The sequence below is a fragment of the Hyperolius riggenbachi genome, chromosome 2 (genome assembly GCF_040937935.1).
Source record: "Hyperolius riggenbachi isolate aHypRig1 chromosome 2, aHypRig1.pri, whole genome shotgun sequence".
Classification (NCBI taxonomy): domain Eukaryota; kingdom Metazoa; phylum Chordata; class Amphibia; order Anura; family Hyperoliidae; genus Hyperolius; species Hyperolius riggenbachi.
Window position 1 is genome coordinate 372,613,267 of NC_090647.1, and position 14,826 is coordinate 372,628,092.

The 14,826-nt window shown below is 44.8% G+C and overlaps 1 protein-coding gene across 3 annotated transcripts in view; it reads left to right on the forward strand.

Annotated features, from left to right (window-relative positions):
• ST7L (suppression of tumorigenicity 7 like) overlaps nt 1-14,826 on the forward strand; it is a 424,041-nt gene that overhangs the window by 226,177 nt on the left and 183,038 nt on the right. For all 3 annotated transcript variants that reach the window (XM_068269737.1, XM_068269735.1, XM_068269736.1), the window contains exon 13: nt 7,181-7,273. In XM_068269737.1, the coding sequence (XP_068125838.1) occupies nt 7,181-7,273 (93 nt within the window). The remainder of the gene's footprint in view (nt 1-7,180; nt 7,274-14,826) is intronic.

Here is a 14,826-nt window from a genome sequence, read left to right on the forward strand (position 1 = left end):
AGGGACAGGGAAGCTGATGAGAGTTGATGGGAAGATGGATGGAGCCAAATACAGGGCAAACTTGGAAGAAAACCTCTTGGAGACTGCAAAAGACTTGAGACTGGGGCGGAGGTTCACCTTCCAGCAGGACAATGACCCTAAACATAAAGCCAGGGCAACAAAGGAATGGTTTAAAACAAAACCTATCTATGTGTTGGAATGGCCCAGTCAAAGTCCAGATCTAAATCCAATCGAGAATCTGTGGCAAGATCTGAAAACTGCTGTTCACAAACGCTGTCCATGTAATCTGATTGAGCTGGAGCTGTTTTGCAAAGAAGAATGGACAAGGATTTCAGTCTCTACATGTGCAAAGCTGGTAGAGACATACCCTAAAAGACTGGCAGCTGTAATTGCAGCAAAAGGTGGTTCTACAAAGTATTTACTCAGGGTGCCGAATAATTATGCACACCCCACTTTGCAGTTACTGATTTGTAAAAAAATTTTGGAATGATGTATGATTTTCGATCCACTTCTCACGTGTACACCACTTTGTATTGGTCTTTCACGTGGAATTCCAAATGTGACAAAATGTGGAAAACTTCAAGGGGGCCGAATACTTTTGCAACCCACTGTATTTGCAGCCTATGGACCTGATGCTCCATTGCTACCTAAAATTAAAGTGGGCCTTAGACGGATCATAACATTCTTACACACAGCAACCTGTTTCACAGACAGCAATAACAACCACTGTTAATTATAAGATCTTACAATACATGTAACTGCTCTATTTGTATATTCTATTTCTTCATGACCAGGTATCCTGTGCCGAGCTGGACTGTACAGTCATCACACTATGCACAGCACAGTTGGTTTCAATGCCTAATTAACATAATTGTGTATTTATGTAGTGCTAATATGTTTTGCAGCGCTTTACAAAGTACATAGTCATGTCACCAACTGTCCCTCAGATGCGCTCAAAATCTTAACCCTGTTATTGTCACACTGTAATGCTGGGAATACACCATGTGTTTTTCCAGCAGATAGATGGTTTGATATATCATTTCCGACATGTCCGATCTCGCGTTCGATTGCTTTCCTGCTCGATTTCTCATAGACGGAATGGAAAAAGATAAGAAAAAAACGAGCGGAAGATAAGAGGATTCGATTGGAGAATAGAGCGGCAGAATCGAGCGGAAAAAAAAACACCTCGTGTATTCCCAGCATAAGGTCTGTACCATGGCCTAAAGAGGCCCATACACTTCTCGATGGCCACTAGATTCAACCATGAAACCGATTCCTGTCAGATCAAATCTGAGTGGAATCTATCTGATCTGTGCCACACACTATGAACAGATTTTTAATAGTTTTCAGTATGAAATCTATTAAAAATCAAACAAACCGCAGCGCTGCTCTGATAGGTCCAGTGCAGTGCTATGTGTCGTCAATCTGTTGGTTACACCGATCGATATCTTCTGTCCGGAGTGAACAGCTGTTTCGACTCCGATAATTGAACAATCAATTCAACGGGCTACCAACTGATTTCTAGCAGATTCGATCACAGTGATCGAATTGGCTGGATATTGATGGTAAAAATCGATGTGTGTGGCTACCTTAAAGTCAATTTAGGGAGAACCAATTAACTTATCAGTATGTTTTGGGAATTTGGGAGGAGACCAGAGTGCTTGGAGGAAACTCATGTGCACAAAGGGAGAACATAAAAACTCCAGGCAGATAGTGTCCTGACCCAGATTTGAACCCGAGTCTGCAAGGCGAGAATCCGCTATGCAACAATGTGTGTGTTCCCTTAATGTAAAGACCAGTGTGGCAGAGAACATCTTGTCATGCTGAAACAGATGACAGGTGTCCATGCTTATGCGGCAATGGTTTCAGAATCTCCAAAGTAGTATTACAAGAGGAATACTCTGACCAGGTACATGGGAACTTCCAGGTGCACCACAGTAATGTTTTTGTTCAAATTTTCAGCTCATGTGCAAATGATTACTAATTAAAGGAATGATCCACGCAAAAAAAAAAAGTTCCACTTACCCGGGGCTTCCTCCAGCCCGGGGCAGCCGTCCTGTGCCACCGCCGCAACTCCTACGTCTCCCGGTCCTCTTCGCCGGCGGAGCCGACCTTGCCAGGTCGGGTTCCGGGTCGGCGTCCTCTGCGCTCCACGGTGCGGGTCACGTGGTCCAGCCGACGTCATCTGGACATTACTGTGCAGACGCAGTAGGTCTGCGCCTGCGCAGTAGCATCCAGATGACGTCGGCCGGACCACGTGACCCGCGCCGTGGAGCGCAGAAGAGGCCGACCCGGAACCTGACCTGGCGAGGTTGGCTCCGCTGGCAAAGAGGACCGGGAGACATAGGAGCTGCGGCGGGGGCACAGGACGGCTGCCCCGGGCTGGAGGAAGCCCCGGGTAAGTGGAACTTTTTTTTTTTGCGCGGATCATTCCTTTAATGGTTAGCGGGGATCCCCAGATTCCACCAAAAGCGCCCCCACCCCGGCATACACTTAGTAGTGTGTGGGTGATTACCCCCACCTCCACCTGGACACCAGAGGTGGGGATGAACCTCCTTGTCCATTGTTTGGACAAGGGCTCTGGCGGAGTCTCTGCTGCCCCTTTCTTCAAGAGCAGCCCCCATATCATAAACTATGTGGCCTGGTATAGCTCAGGGTGCAGATCCCCACGTGCTTAGGGCTACAAATTCTGGCTATACCAGCCAGCTGGGGGACAGGCGGTTAAAGAGTATTGGAAGAGGGCACACACTGTCTGTACAGTGTTCTCCCCAGGATTTTTTTCCAGCCGGGTGGCATGAAAAAGTAGCCGGGTGGGGTGCGAGGTGGGAATGCTGGACCAGTGCAACTCTACCTACAGCATAAGAAGAGGATGAGGAGGCGAGCTGATGACAGCCGGTTGCTCACCAAAACTAGTTAGATGATGCACCCGTCTAAAAGAGCCTGGAGAGAACACAGAATATGGGTGTTATAGTTGCTATTCATACTGGGGTGATTATTACATTAAATATGGGGGGGGGGGGGATAATTTCACGTTTCATACAGGGGTGTTGCATTTCATAGAGGGGGTGATTTTTGTTTATCATATGGTTGTAATTTGCTGCGGGTGTCAAGCGCATGGCCGGATTTCCACACAGGCCCCCGAGGCCGGTTCCTAGGGCGGAAAGATGCCGACAAGAGAGCTGGGGCGGCTGTCGCACACAGGCAGCAGATCAGCTGTTTGTCCCAGTAATCAGCTGGCTGCGCTGTCCTCCAGTCTCTCCTGCGTGGTACACTGTAGAAAAGAGCGCCCTGCCTCTCCTCTCTCTCACTCTGAGGGGCGGGGTTGAGCCAGCAGACCGGGAGATTTGAGCGGTAGGAGGAAGAGGCAGACAAGTAAGTTATGCGTGTGGAGGAGGCACTGCTGACAGAGTCAGGGAGTGAGAAGATATGTGATTGCACTCACTGCATGTTACTTGTAGCGTCAGGGGGGTGAGATGTGTGTGCAGATTACAGGCATTTCACTCATGCTGCCTATTGCTAAACTTCTGTGCAGACAGTGACCAGCTATCTACCTTCTATCAGTTCTATCGGTACAGACTATATCAGTTCTATGTTCATGGAGGCAGCCCTGTTACTAGTACTATCTTGTTTTGTTAATCAGCAGCTTTCCTCTTCTCCCCCCTCCCTCCCACAGCAATTAACCTTTCATTGCCTCACTGGTTTCTTTGTTAGGGCTGGTGCACACCAAAACCCGCTAGCAGATCCGCAAAACGCTAGCAGATTTTTAAACGCTTTTTTTTATTTTTATGAGGCGTTTTGCTAGCGTTTTGCGGATTGCTGCTGCGGTTTTCAGTATAGTAGATTTCATATATTGTTACAGTAAAGCTGTTACTGAACAGCTTCTGTAACAAAAACGCCTGCAAAACCGCTCTGAAGTGCCGTTTTTCAGAGCGGTTTGCGTTTTTCCTATACTTAACATTGAGGCAGAAACACATCCGCAATCCAAAAAATGCCTCACCCAGGCATTTTTCGTTTCTGCAAAACGCCTGCCGCTCTGGTGTGCACCACCCCATTGAGATACATTGACCAAGCAGATCCGCAGCCGCAAGCGGATCTGAAAACGCCCAAAAAGCCGCTCGGTGTGCACCAGCCCTTACTGTAGGTTTGGTCTTCTGAGCACTGATCAATAGCAGTAGGCACAGATCAGAGAGAGAGAGAACACTATCCTCTATATAGCACCTTACTGTGTCAATAGTAATGTTACTGACTGTCCTCAAAGGTGCACACAATCTAATCCTATCATAGTCAATGTCCTACCATATTATTATTATGTATTCATACAGCACCGACATCCTCCACAGCACATTACAGAGTACATAGCCATGTCACTGACTGTCCTCAAAGGTGCACACAATCTAATCCTACCATAGTCATAGTGTAATGTCCTACCATATTATTATTATGTATTTATATAGCACTGACATCTTCTGCAGCACTGTACAGAGTACATAGTCATGTCACTGACTGTCCTCAGATGAGCTCACAATCTAATCCTACCATAGTCATAGTCTAATGTCCTAGCATATTATTATTATGTATTTATATAGCACTGACATCTCCAGCAGCACTGTACAGAGTACATAGTCATGTCACTGACCGTCCTCAGATGAGCTCTCAATCTAATTCTACCATAGTCATAGTCTAATGTCCTACCATATTATTATTATGTATTTATATAGCACTGACATCTTCTACTCTGTACATAGTCATGTCACTGACTGTCCTCAGAGGAGCTCACAATCTAATCCTACCATAGTCAGTCTAATGTCCTACCATATTATTATTATGTATTTATATAGCACTGCCATCTTCTGCAGCACTTTACAGAGTACATAATCATGTCACTGACTGTCCTCAGTCAGTTTAATAACTATAATATTTTAATCAGTAACCCTAAACTAATACGCAATGTTGTTCCTTTTCCGATTACCCTATTCTCCTTTTTTCATAAATTCCATACCCCAATATCCTGATCCTGCAGAATCTCTTACCTCCTCCCTTTCCTATGTCCGATAACCCTATCCGTGGCCATTAACAATACAATTCCCCAGACAATATTGATCAAAAATGATCATTCGAAACCACTAATGGAAAAGGCAAGCTGCTGCTATTCAATTTGATCAGATTAATGGAAACAATCCGTTTTTCTTTCCATTTGTGGTCCTTAATGTTCGTTTTCTATCACTATTAAGATTGAATTGGACTATCAGTCATAGGGCGTGATTCACAAAGCGGTGCAAAGTGTTTGCACACCTGTGAAAAACTCAGTTTAGGCGTGATAAAATGAAACTCGCGCAAAGTTTTGCGCGCGCAATCGCGTGGTGCACGGTGCAGTGCGCGCGATGCGCCCATGAAACCCTATGGGCGCTGCGCGCGCCTTTGCGCGCGATAAAGAGCACAAATCGGTGCTAACTCAGCGGTGTAAAGCTTATCACGCCTAAAGTCTTTTAGGCGTGATAACTGAGTTATCACCGCTTTGTGAATCAGGCTCATAGTGAGAATTGTATTAATTGCTACCTTAACCCCGCCGCTGTCATGGGGCGGCTGCAGGTAGTGGGCCTAGGGCAGTAAAAAGTACAAATCCGGCCCTGGTCAAGCGGTATTGCAGATAGTAAACAGGAGTCAGTATCATACTAAATTATCTGCAATACCCCTCTACCCCAGCAGCAAATAACATCCATATGAAATAACATGCATGTGAACGCTGCAAGAAACACCCCCACACACTGTCCTTTCAAGGCACTTGCACATACCCTCAACACTGGATCTATGTTCCATTTTTACTATTTTTGCAGCAGCAGCAGCAACTTTTAACATACTTTGTCCAGCTAGTACAGCCATGGCCGGATTTGTAATTTTTACTGCCCTAGGCAACTTTTTAGAACCGATCTTTGGCAGGTTAAATCACTGTGATTGAATCGGCCAGTTGCTAAAAATCAAGTAATGTATCACATCTTATGGGCAACCAAGCAGGCAGATGAGACAGACAGCATCAGCAGCAGCCCCCATCCCCAGCAAGTCAGCTAATCCACATTGCAGCCATTGTTTGTTTTCACAGGTCCCCTAGCTTGAAAGCTCTGTGTACTCAGCAGACTATGCACAATATCAGATAAGAAGTGCATTAGAAGATGTCTCACTCACACCAGAGGAAGGATGATTATCCACTCATGTGCAGTGCTCTGAACTTTTCCCGGCATCAGTGTGGCATGCTTCAGAGGAGCTCGTGTTGTAGAGAAGCAGCCAGAAAACAGGGGGCGGGGCGTCAGAACTCCTTGCCGTGTACTGTGTCTAGAGCTGAAGATTCATGCTGCCAGGGCACAGGAGAGACTCTGTGTGGATACGATCGCTAGGTGGAGGAGGGAGAGAGTGCAGCTTCAGGTTCTCTCCCAGCCGCCCTCAAGTAACTGTGACAGGACTAGTTTCCCTGCACTCTGTTTGTAGTTGTAACTGGCGGCTGCCTCTGCTAGCTGAGCTGCCTGCAAGCTACCAGACACAGGCAACCAGCAAAGCGGGGCATAGAAGAGGCTTTCAGTTATGGCGGTGACAGACAGTTAACCAGCCCTGCCCCTTACAACCCATCCAGCCAATCACTGTAGGAGGAGGAGCAGGAGGTCACACAGGCAGATGAGCGCTCCTGCACTACAATGAATGTATAGCGAGAGCTGAGCACTGATTATAGCAGGCAATGGACCGCTCTGCCAGCGTGACATCAGCTGTAGCAAGGTAGGCGGGCAGGATCTCAAACCAGCCGGGCGGCCCGCCCACTTAAAGAGCCCTGGGGAGAACACTGCTGTACATATTGTAGCTTCCATATTCTCCCCTCCAAGTTCCCTGTAAGGTGACAGCCATAGATGATGGTCATAGTCATTGCAGCACAGTTTTTCTAAGTATCTTCAAATTCACTTTTAGGTCTCTGTAGAATAAACCGTGGTTTGCATAGATTTTAAAAGTACAATACAAGGTAGCTGTAAATGGAATCATGCACATAAATACTTCTTGTATGTAAAGCTACAGTGTACAGTTTTTAATATTTTTACTGTGCAGATATTTGTTGCTCTATAGAATTATAGATGCTTATTTTTGTTTGTCAGAATATAGTTTGTAAATTGACAATACTTTTTTTTTTTTTTTTTTTAAACAGCATTTAGGATTCTTCCATATCCATTAGAAAGGGGGCATCTTTTTTATCCTTACCCCGGGTGTACAGAAAATGCTGATCGAGAACTCCTGCCAGGTAAGCAAGGCTTTATGGATATGGTGTGTTTTCACCTTTCTACTCATTCGCTGCCAGCTAGTTGTGAATTATGCCCTTCTACATATTCATACTTGTTCGAAAGATGGTCATTTCTCTGTTGCATCATGACACTTGCAGTGATGAAAAGTATATGGAGGGAGGACCTTCATTCAGGACTAATTATTGGCAGGCGAAGACTAGACAGGAAAGCCAAACTGGCAACTATAACAAGCATGCCCATGCTGATCTCTGCAAAAAAAGTGTTACAAGAACTGCATATAAATTATTTATAACAACAACTCTAATAAGAAGTAGTATATTGCACAACACGAATAAGGGGCAGTATAATAAACAGCACTTTAACCACTTAATGACAACCAGACTTATAAAAACGTCCTGCTAGAGCCTCTTAATGGCTCCAGGACGTTTTTATAAGTCAAACAGTGCTGCTGCCACTGTGCATGTGCATTTGTGTTCCCGTGCGCATGCACGTGAGGTTAGTGAGGGAAAAAAAACACATAGAAAAAATACACCTTTATTTCCAAATAAGATATTATCGCCATACTTTGTACTAGGGACATAATTAAAATCTTAGGCAGATAAAATGTGTGGGTTTTATGTACAGGAGCAGTGTTTGCATTAAAACTATAAGGGATGAAATTGGAGAAATAGTGTATTTTTTCCTTTAAAATGCATAGAAAATAAAGTAATTACTGAAAACAAATATCAACCCCAAAAAGCCTAATTGGTGGTGAAAAAAACAAGATATAGATCATTTCATTGTGATTAGAAGTGATTAAGCTATTGGCAAATGAAAGGGATGAGCACTGAAAGGTGAAAATCGCTGTTGTCCGTTATGGTAAAAACCGCTTTGGGGTGAAGTGGATAGGGGGTCAGAATGCAATGATCTGGGATGCTACTTTTTAATTTATTCAATAATTTGTTATATTTATACTAAGTGCTAGTGACATATTGCCGGTCTTGTAAATACTGACCTCTCAGTATTTTGAGAACATATTAACTTATTATATGCTTACACTATGCTTGCATAAAGTGAGCAGTATAATAAGTGGAACTAGAACAGGTGACATAGGGAGGCAGTATAGCATAAAGCAATATAATAGGTAGGACTATAATAAGCTGCACTATAATAGGCATTGTAATTGGTGGGAAGCTATTATAAAAAAAAACTTGTAATGGCAGCATGTAATAGGTTCATTGTAAAGGAATGGAGGTTAAAAGTATATACCTAACATACACATTTTATGAAAGTTGTTTGAATGGATCCTGACAGGTCAAAAAATGTTTGAGAATGATTATTTTATATTGTCAACTTGTTTGGATTTGCTTTCATTCCCCACCTGGTCCTGGTTAGAGATTTTCGGTTCGCGAACCCAGTTTGCGAACCTCCGCGGAAAGTTCGGTTCGCGAAACAATTCGCGAACCGCAATAGACTTCAATGGGGATGCGAACTTCAAAATTTACAAAAATTTCTACTGGCTAAAAAAATGATAGAAAACATGTTTCATGGGTTCTAATACCTGGAGCATCCTCCACCCTTCTACCCTTCTACCTATTCCCTCCTCCCTCCTACCGGAGGGAGGAGGGTCTCATCTGCCAGGGAATTCCAGTATTTCAAAAGCCAGCTTACATACCATGGCTGGGGATTGAACCCAGGTCCCAGTGTATGGTAGGTAACTAACATATCCATTATACCACCCACACAGCTAGCCTAGCATGTACAATTTATGCTCAATCCAAAAGAAAAATAACATTTATATCACGCTTTTCTCCTGGCAGACTCAAAGCGCCAGAGCTGCAGCCACTAGGGCACACTCTATAGGCAGTAGGAGTGTTAGGAAGACTTGCCTAAGGTCTCCTACTGAATAGGTGCTGGCTTACTGAGCAGACAGAGCCGAGATTCGAACCCTGGGAGGGAGAGATGAATCTACCTGGCTATCTGGGGTTCTCTTTGGACAACTGTTGACAACTGTTGAAAACGAAAGGCAAGGCCTTTTGTGTTCTGTCTGCTCAGTAAGCCAGCACCTATTCAGTAGGAGATTTTAGGCAAGTCTTCCTAACACTGCTACTGCCTATAGAGTGCGCCCTAGTGGCTGCAGTTCTGGCGCTTTGAGTCCGCCAGGAGAAAAGCGTGATATAAATGTTATTTGTCTTGTCTAACTTTTCTCTTGACAACTGTTGAACACGAAAGGCAAGGCCATGCCTGCCTACATATCCTTAAGCAGTGGCTGGAAGGTGTAATGGTTAAGGGCTCTGCCTCTGACACATGAGACCTGGGTTCGAATCTCTGCTCTGTCTGCTCAGTAAGCCAGCACCTATTCAGTAGCAGACCTTAGGCTAGTCTTCCTAACACTGCTACTGCCTATAGAGCGTGCCCTAGTGGCTGCAGCTCTGGTGCTTTGAGTCCTCCAGGAGAAAAGCGTGATATAAATGTTATTTTTCTTTTGGATTGAGCATAAATTGTACATGCTAGGCTAGCTTCAGCTAGAAGTGTTGGTGGTATAATGGATATGTTAGTTACCTACCATACACTGAGACCTGGGTTCCATGCCCAGCCACGGTATGTAAGCTGGCTTTTGAAATACTGGAATTCCCTGGCAAATGAGACCCTCCTCCCTCCGGTAGGAGGGAGGAGGGAATAGGTAGGAGGGTAGAAGGGGTGGAGGGTGGAAGGAAGCAGCTGTCCCTTAACTAATTAGTGTAGGCAGACAAGTGAGTCAAATGGTATAAGGACCTTGCTTGGAGGAGGGAGGGGGGGTGGGCCTCCAGCAGTGAGAGCAGTGTGTTTGGCAATAATGTGCCTGCTGACTGTGATGTAGAGGGTCAAAGTTTTGCTCAATAGAGCATTATGGGGCGAATCGAACTTCCGCAAAAGTTCGCCTGCTGCAGGCTAATGCAAACTACCAAAGTTCGCCTGGAACCGTTCGCCAGCGAACAGTTCGCTACATCTCTAGTCCTGGTTACATTTTCTCCTACGATTTCTTACAAGTGAGGTTTTCTCATTTTTTTTGCTGTCAGTCTCTTTAAAGGGCAGCCGAAGTGACATGATGAGATAGACATCTGTATGTACAGTGCCAAGTGCACACATTAACTAGGCTGTGTTCCTTTTTTTCTTTATCTGCTTGAAAGCGTTAAACATCAGGTATGTAATGCTGCATACACACTTGAGATAAAAGTCTTTGGAAAAGGCAAGATCACAGACCAATTTTACCCCATTCCATGTAGTATGAGAGCCATACTCTACACAGTATTCTATGGAGCTGCACTCCCCATCAGATAAAATCTTTGCAAGATGCTGCACACAAAGATGCCCGTACACATTCAAAAGATCATTATCTGCAAAAGATCTTTTCCTGCAGAAGATCCATTCCTGCAAAATGCATTCATAGTCTATGAGATCTGCAGATCCTCATACACACCTTGTTTAACAGACTTCATCTGCATATCTGGCAATCATCTGCAGATCTGAAAATCCATCCTAGTGGATATGATCTGCAGATGATTGCCTGTTAACCACTTGAGGACCACAGTCTTTTCGCCCCTTAAAGGGAAGGTTCAGGGAGGGGATTCAAAAAATAAAAATAAATTTCCACTTACCTGGGGCTTCCTCCAGCCCGTGGCAGGCAGGAGGTGCCCTCGCCGCCGCTCCGCAGGCTTCCGGTGGTCTCCGGTGCCCGACCCGACCTGGCCAGGCCGGCTGCCAGGTCGGGCTCTTCTGCGTTCCATTTCCTGGGACTTCTGCGTCCCACGCCGGCGCGCTGACGTCATCGGACGTCCGCCGGGCTGTACTGCGCATGCGCAGAACTACTGCGCATGCGCAGTACAGCCCGGCGGACGTCCGATGACGTCAGCGCGCCGGCGTGGGACGCAGAAGTCCCAGGAAATGGAACGCAGAAGAGCCCGACCTGGCAGCCGGCCTGGCCAGGTCCGGTCGGGCACCGGAGACCACCGGGAGCCTGCGGAGCGGCGGCGAGGGCACCTCCTGCCTGCCACGGGCTGGAGGAAGCCCCAGGTAAGTGGAAATTTATTTTTATTTTTTGAATCCCCTCCCTGAACCTTCCCTTTAAGGACCAGAGCCTTTTTTTCCATTCAGACCACTGCAGCTTTCACGGTTGATTGCTCGGTCATACAACCTACCACCTAAATGAATTTTACCTCTTTTTCTTGTCACTAATACAGCTTTCTTTTGGTGCTATTTGATTGCTGCTGCGAGTTTTAGTTTTTATTATATTCATCAAAAAGACATGAATTTTGTCAAAAAAAATGACTTTTTTAACTTTCTGTGCTGACATTTTTCAAATAAAGTAAAATTTCCTATACATTTGAGCGCAAAAGTTATTCTGCTACATGTCTTTGATTAAAAAAAAAAAACATTCAGTGTATATTTATTGGATTGGGTAAAAGTTATAGCGTTTACAAACTATGGTGCCAAAAGTGAATTTTCCCATTTGGAAGCATCTCTGACTTTTCTGACCACCTGTCATGTTTCTTGAGGTGCTAAAATTCCAGGATAGTATAAATACCCCCCAAATGACCCCATTTTGGAAAGAAGACATCCCAAAGTATTCGGTGAGGGGCATGGTGAGTTCATAGAAGATTTTATTTTTTGTCACAAGTTAGCGGAAAATGACACTTTGTGACAAAAAAAAAAAAAAAGTTTCCATTTCTTCTAACTTGCGACAAAAAAAAATGAAATCTGCCACGGACTCACTATGTTTCTCTCTGAATACCTTGAAGTGTCTAATTTCCAAAATGGGGTCATTTGTGGGGTGTGTTCACTGTCCTGGCATTTTGGGGGGTGCCTAATTGTAAGAATTGTGAGCACCCCTGTAAAGCCTAAAGATGCTCATTGGACTTTGGGCCCCTTAGCGAAAGTTAGGCTGCAAAAAAGTGCCACACATGTGATATTGCCGTAATCAGGAGAAGTAGTATAATGTGTTTTGGGGTGTATTTTTACACATACCCATGCTGGGTGGGAGATATATCTCCGTAAATGACAATTTTTTTTTATTTTTATTTTTTTACATACAATTGTCTATTTACAGAGATATTTCTCCCACTCAGCATGGGTATGTGTAAAAATACACCCCAAAACACATTATACTACTTCTCCTGAGTACGGCGATACCACATGTGTGGCACTTTTTTGCACCCTAACTGCGCTAAGGGGCCCAAAGTCCAATGAGTACCTTTAGGATTTCACAGGTCATTTTGCGACATTTGGTTTCAAGACTACTCCTCACGGTTTAGGGCCCCTAAAATGCCAGGGCAGTATAGGAACCCTACAAATGACCCCATTTTAGAAAGAAGACACCCCAAGGTATTCCGTTAGGAGTATGGTGAGTTCATAGAATTTTTTTTTTTTTGTCACAAGTTAGCTTAAATTGATTTTAATTGTCTTTTTTTTCACAAAGTGTCATTTTCCGCTAACTTGTGACAAAAAATAAAATCTTCTATGAACTCACCATACTCCTAACGGAATACTTTTGGGTGTCTTCTTTCTAAAATGGGGTAATTTGTGGGGTTCCTATACTGCCCTGGCATTTTAGGGGCCCTAAACCGTGAGGCATAGTCTTGAAACCAAATGTCGCAAAATGACCTGTGAAATCCTAAAGGTACTCATTGGACTTTGGGCCCCTTAGCGCACTTAGGGTGCAAAAAAGTGCCACACATGTGGTACCGCCGTACTCAGGAGAAGTAGTATAATGTGTTGTGTGGTGTATTTTTACACATACAGATGCTGGGTGGGAGAAATATCTCTGTAAATGACAATTTGTTTTTTTTTTACACACAATTGTCCATTTACAGAGAGATTATTACAGGGAAGAACAGATGTAAATAATGCACTGGCGAGGTGATCAGGGCTGGGGTCTGAGGGCAATCTGAGCGTATGGGTGGGTGATTGGGTGCCCGCAAGGGGCAGATTCGGGTCTAATCTCATGGGTAACAGTGACAGGTGGTGATAGGGGGTGATTGATGGGTAATTAGTAGGTGTTTAGAGGAGAGAACAGATGTAAACACTGCACTTGGGAGGTGATCTGATGTCGGATCTGTGGGCGATCTACTGGTGTGGGTGGGTGATCTAGGGGCTGATTGATGGGTGGCAGTGACAGGGGGTGATTGATGGGTGATTGACAGGTGATCAGTGGGTTATTACAGGGGGGATAGAGGCATACAGTACACTGGGGGGGGGGGTCTGGGGAGAATCTGAGGGGTGGGGGGGTGGTCAGGAGGGAGCAGGGGGCAGTTTAGGGTTAATAGAAAATAGCCTCGACAGATAGTGACAGGGAGTGATTGATGGGTGATTAGGGGGATGACTGGGTGCAAACAGTGGTCTGGGGGGTGGGCAGGGGGGGGGGTCTGAGGGGTGCTGTGGGCGATGAGGGGGCGGGGGGGGGAAATCAGTGTGCTTGGGTGCAGACTAGGGTGGCTGCAGCCTGCCCTGGTGGTCCCTCGGACACTGGGACCACCAGGACAGGAGGCAGCCTGTATAATAGGCTTTGTACACATTACAAAGCCTATTATACATAGTGGCAGCGGCGATCCGGTGCTAGTAACCCGCCGGCGCTTCCGAATGGCCGGCGGGTTACAGCGCGAGGGGGCGGAGCCAGTCGCCGGCGGCTTATCTTGTCACAAATGATGCGATCGCTGCATAACCACGCCCGCATCCGCCCCCACCGATGGGCGTATCGCGGTCGTTTAGGCCCGGTCTTTGCCGCCGCCCATCGGCTGGGGGCGGTCCTCAGGTGGTTAAACAAGGTGTGTATGATGATCTGCAGATCTCATATACTATGAATGCATTTTGCAGGAATGGATCTTTTGCAGGAACAGATCTTTTGCATATAATGATCTTTTGAATGTGTACAGGCATCTTTGTGTGCAGCATCTTGCAAAGATTTTATCTGATGGGGAGTGCAGCTCCATAGAATAGACTGTGTAGAGTATGGCTCTCATACTACATGGAATGGGGTAATATTGGTCTGTGATCTTGCCTTTTCCAAAGACTTTTATCTCAAGTGTGTAAGTAGCATAAGTGACTGGGTCAGACTATAGCATAACCCTCATTGATAAGTAATTACAGCCATAAAACACTTTCCTGTCAGTAAAGGTTTTGAGAGCAGGAAAGCTATAAAAATAATTCATAGATGTGAGCTCTGGCATACTTCAATGAAGGTGTAATTGAGCAGAGACAATGAACAATAAAAACTGAAAAATTAGATTTAAATATAAAATACAACTCTGGGATATCTTTGAAAAAAAAAAAGTCATTTTTAGGAGGAGGAGGAGGACAGATGCAATTGTTTCTCCCATCAGTTTATTTTCACCTCGGATGTCCTTTAAACACCTTGTAAGTGAAAAAATACTATTACTAAAGGTACAGTAGGTAGTAAAAAGTAATATCAAACTCATAAACAAGTTATTTGAGGACAACTTCTTTTTAGTACTTTTTATGGTGTTTAAAAGGGTGTTTATTAATAAGTTAACAAACATCTGTAAAATAACATTTCATGAATCAGGAGCTCTTTGTGTAT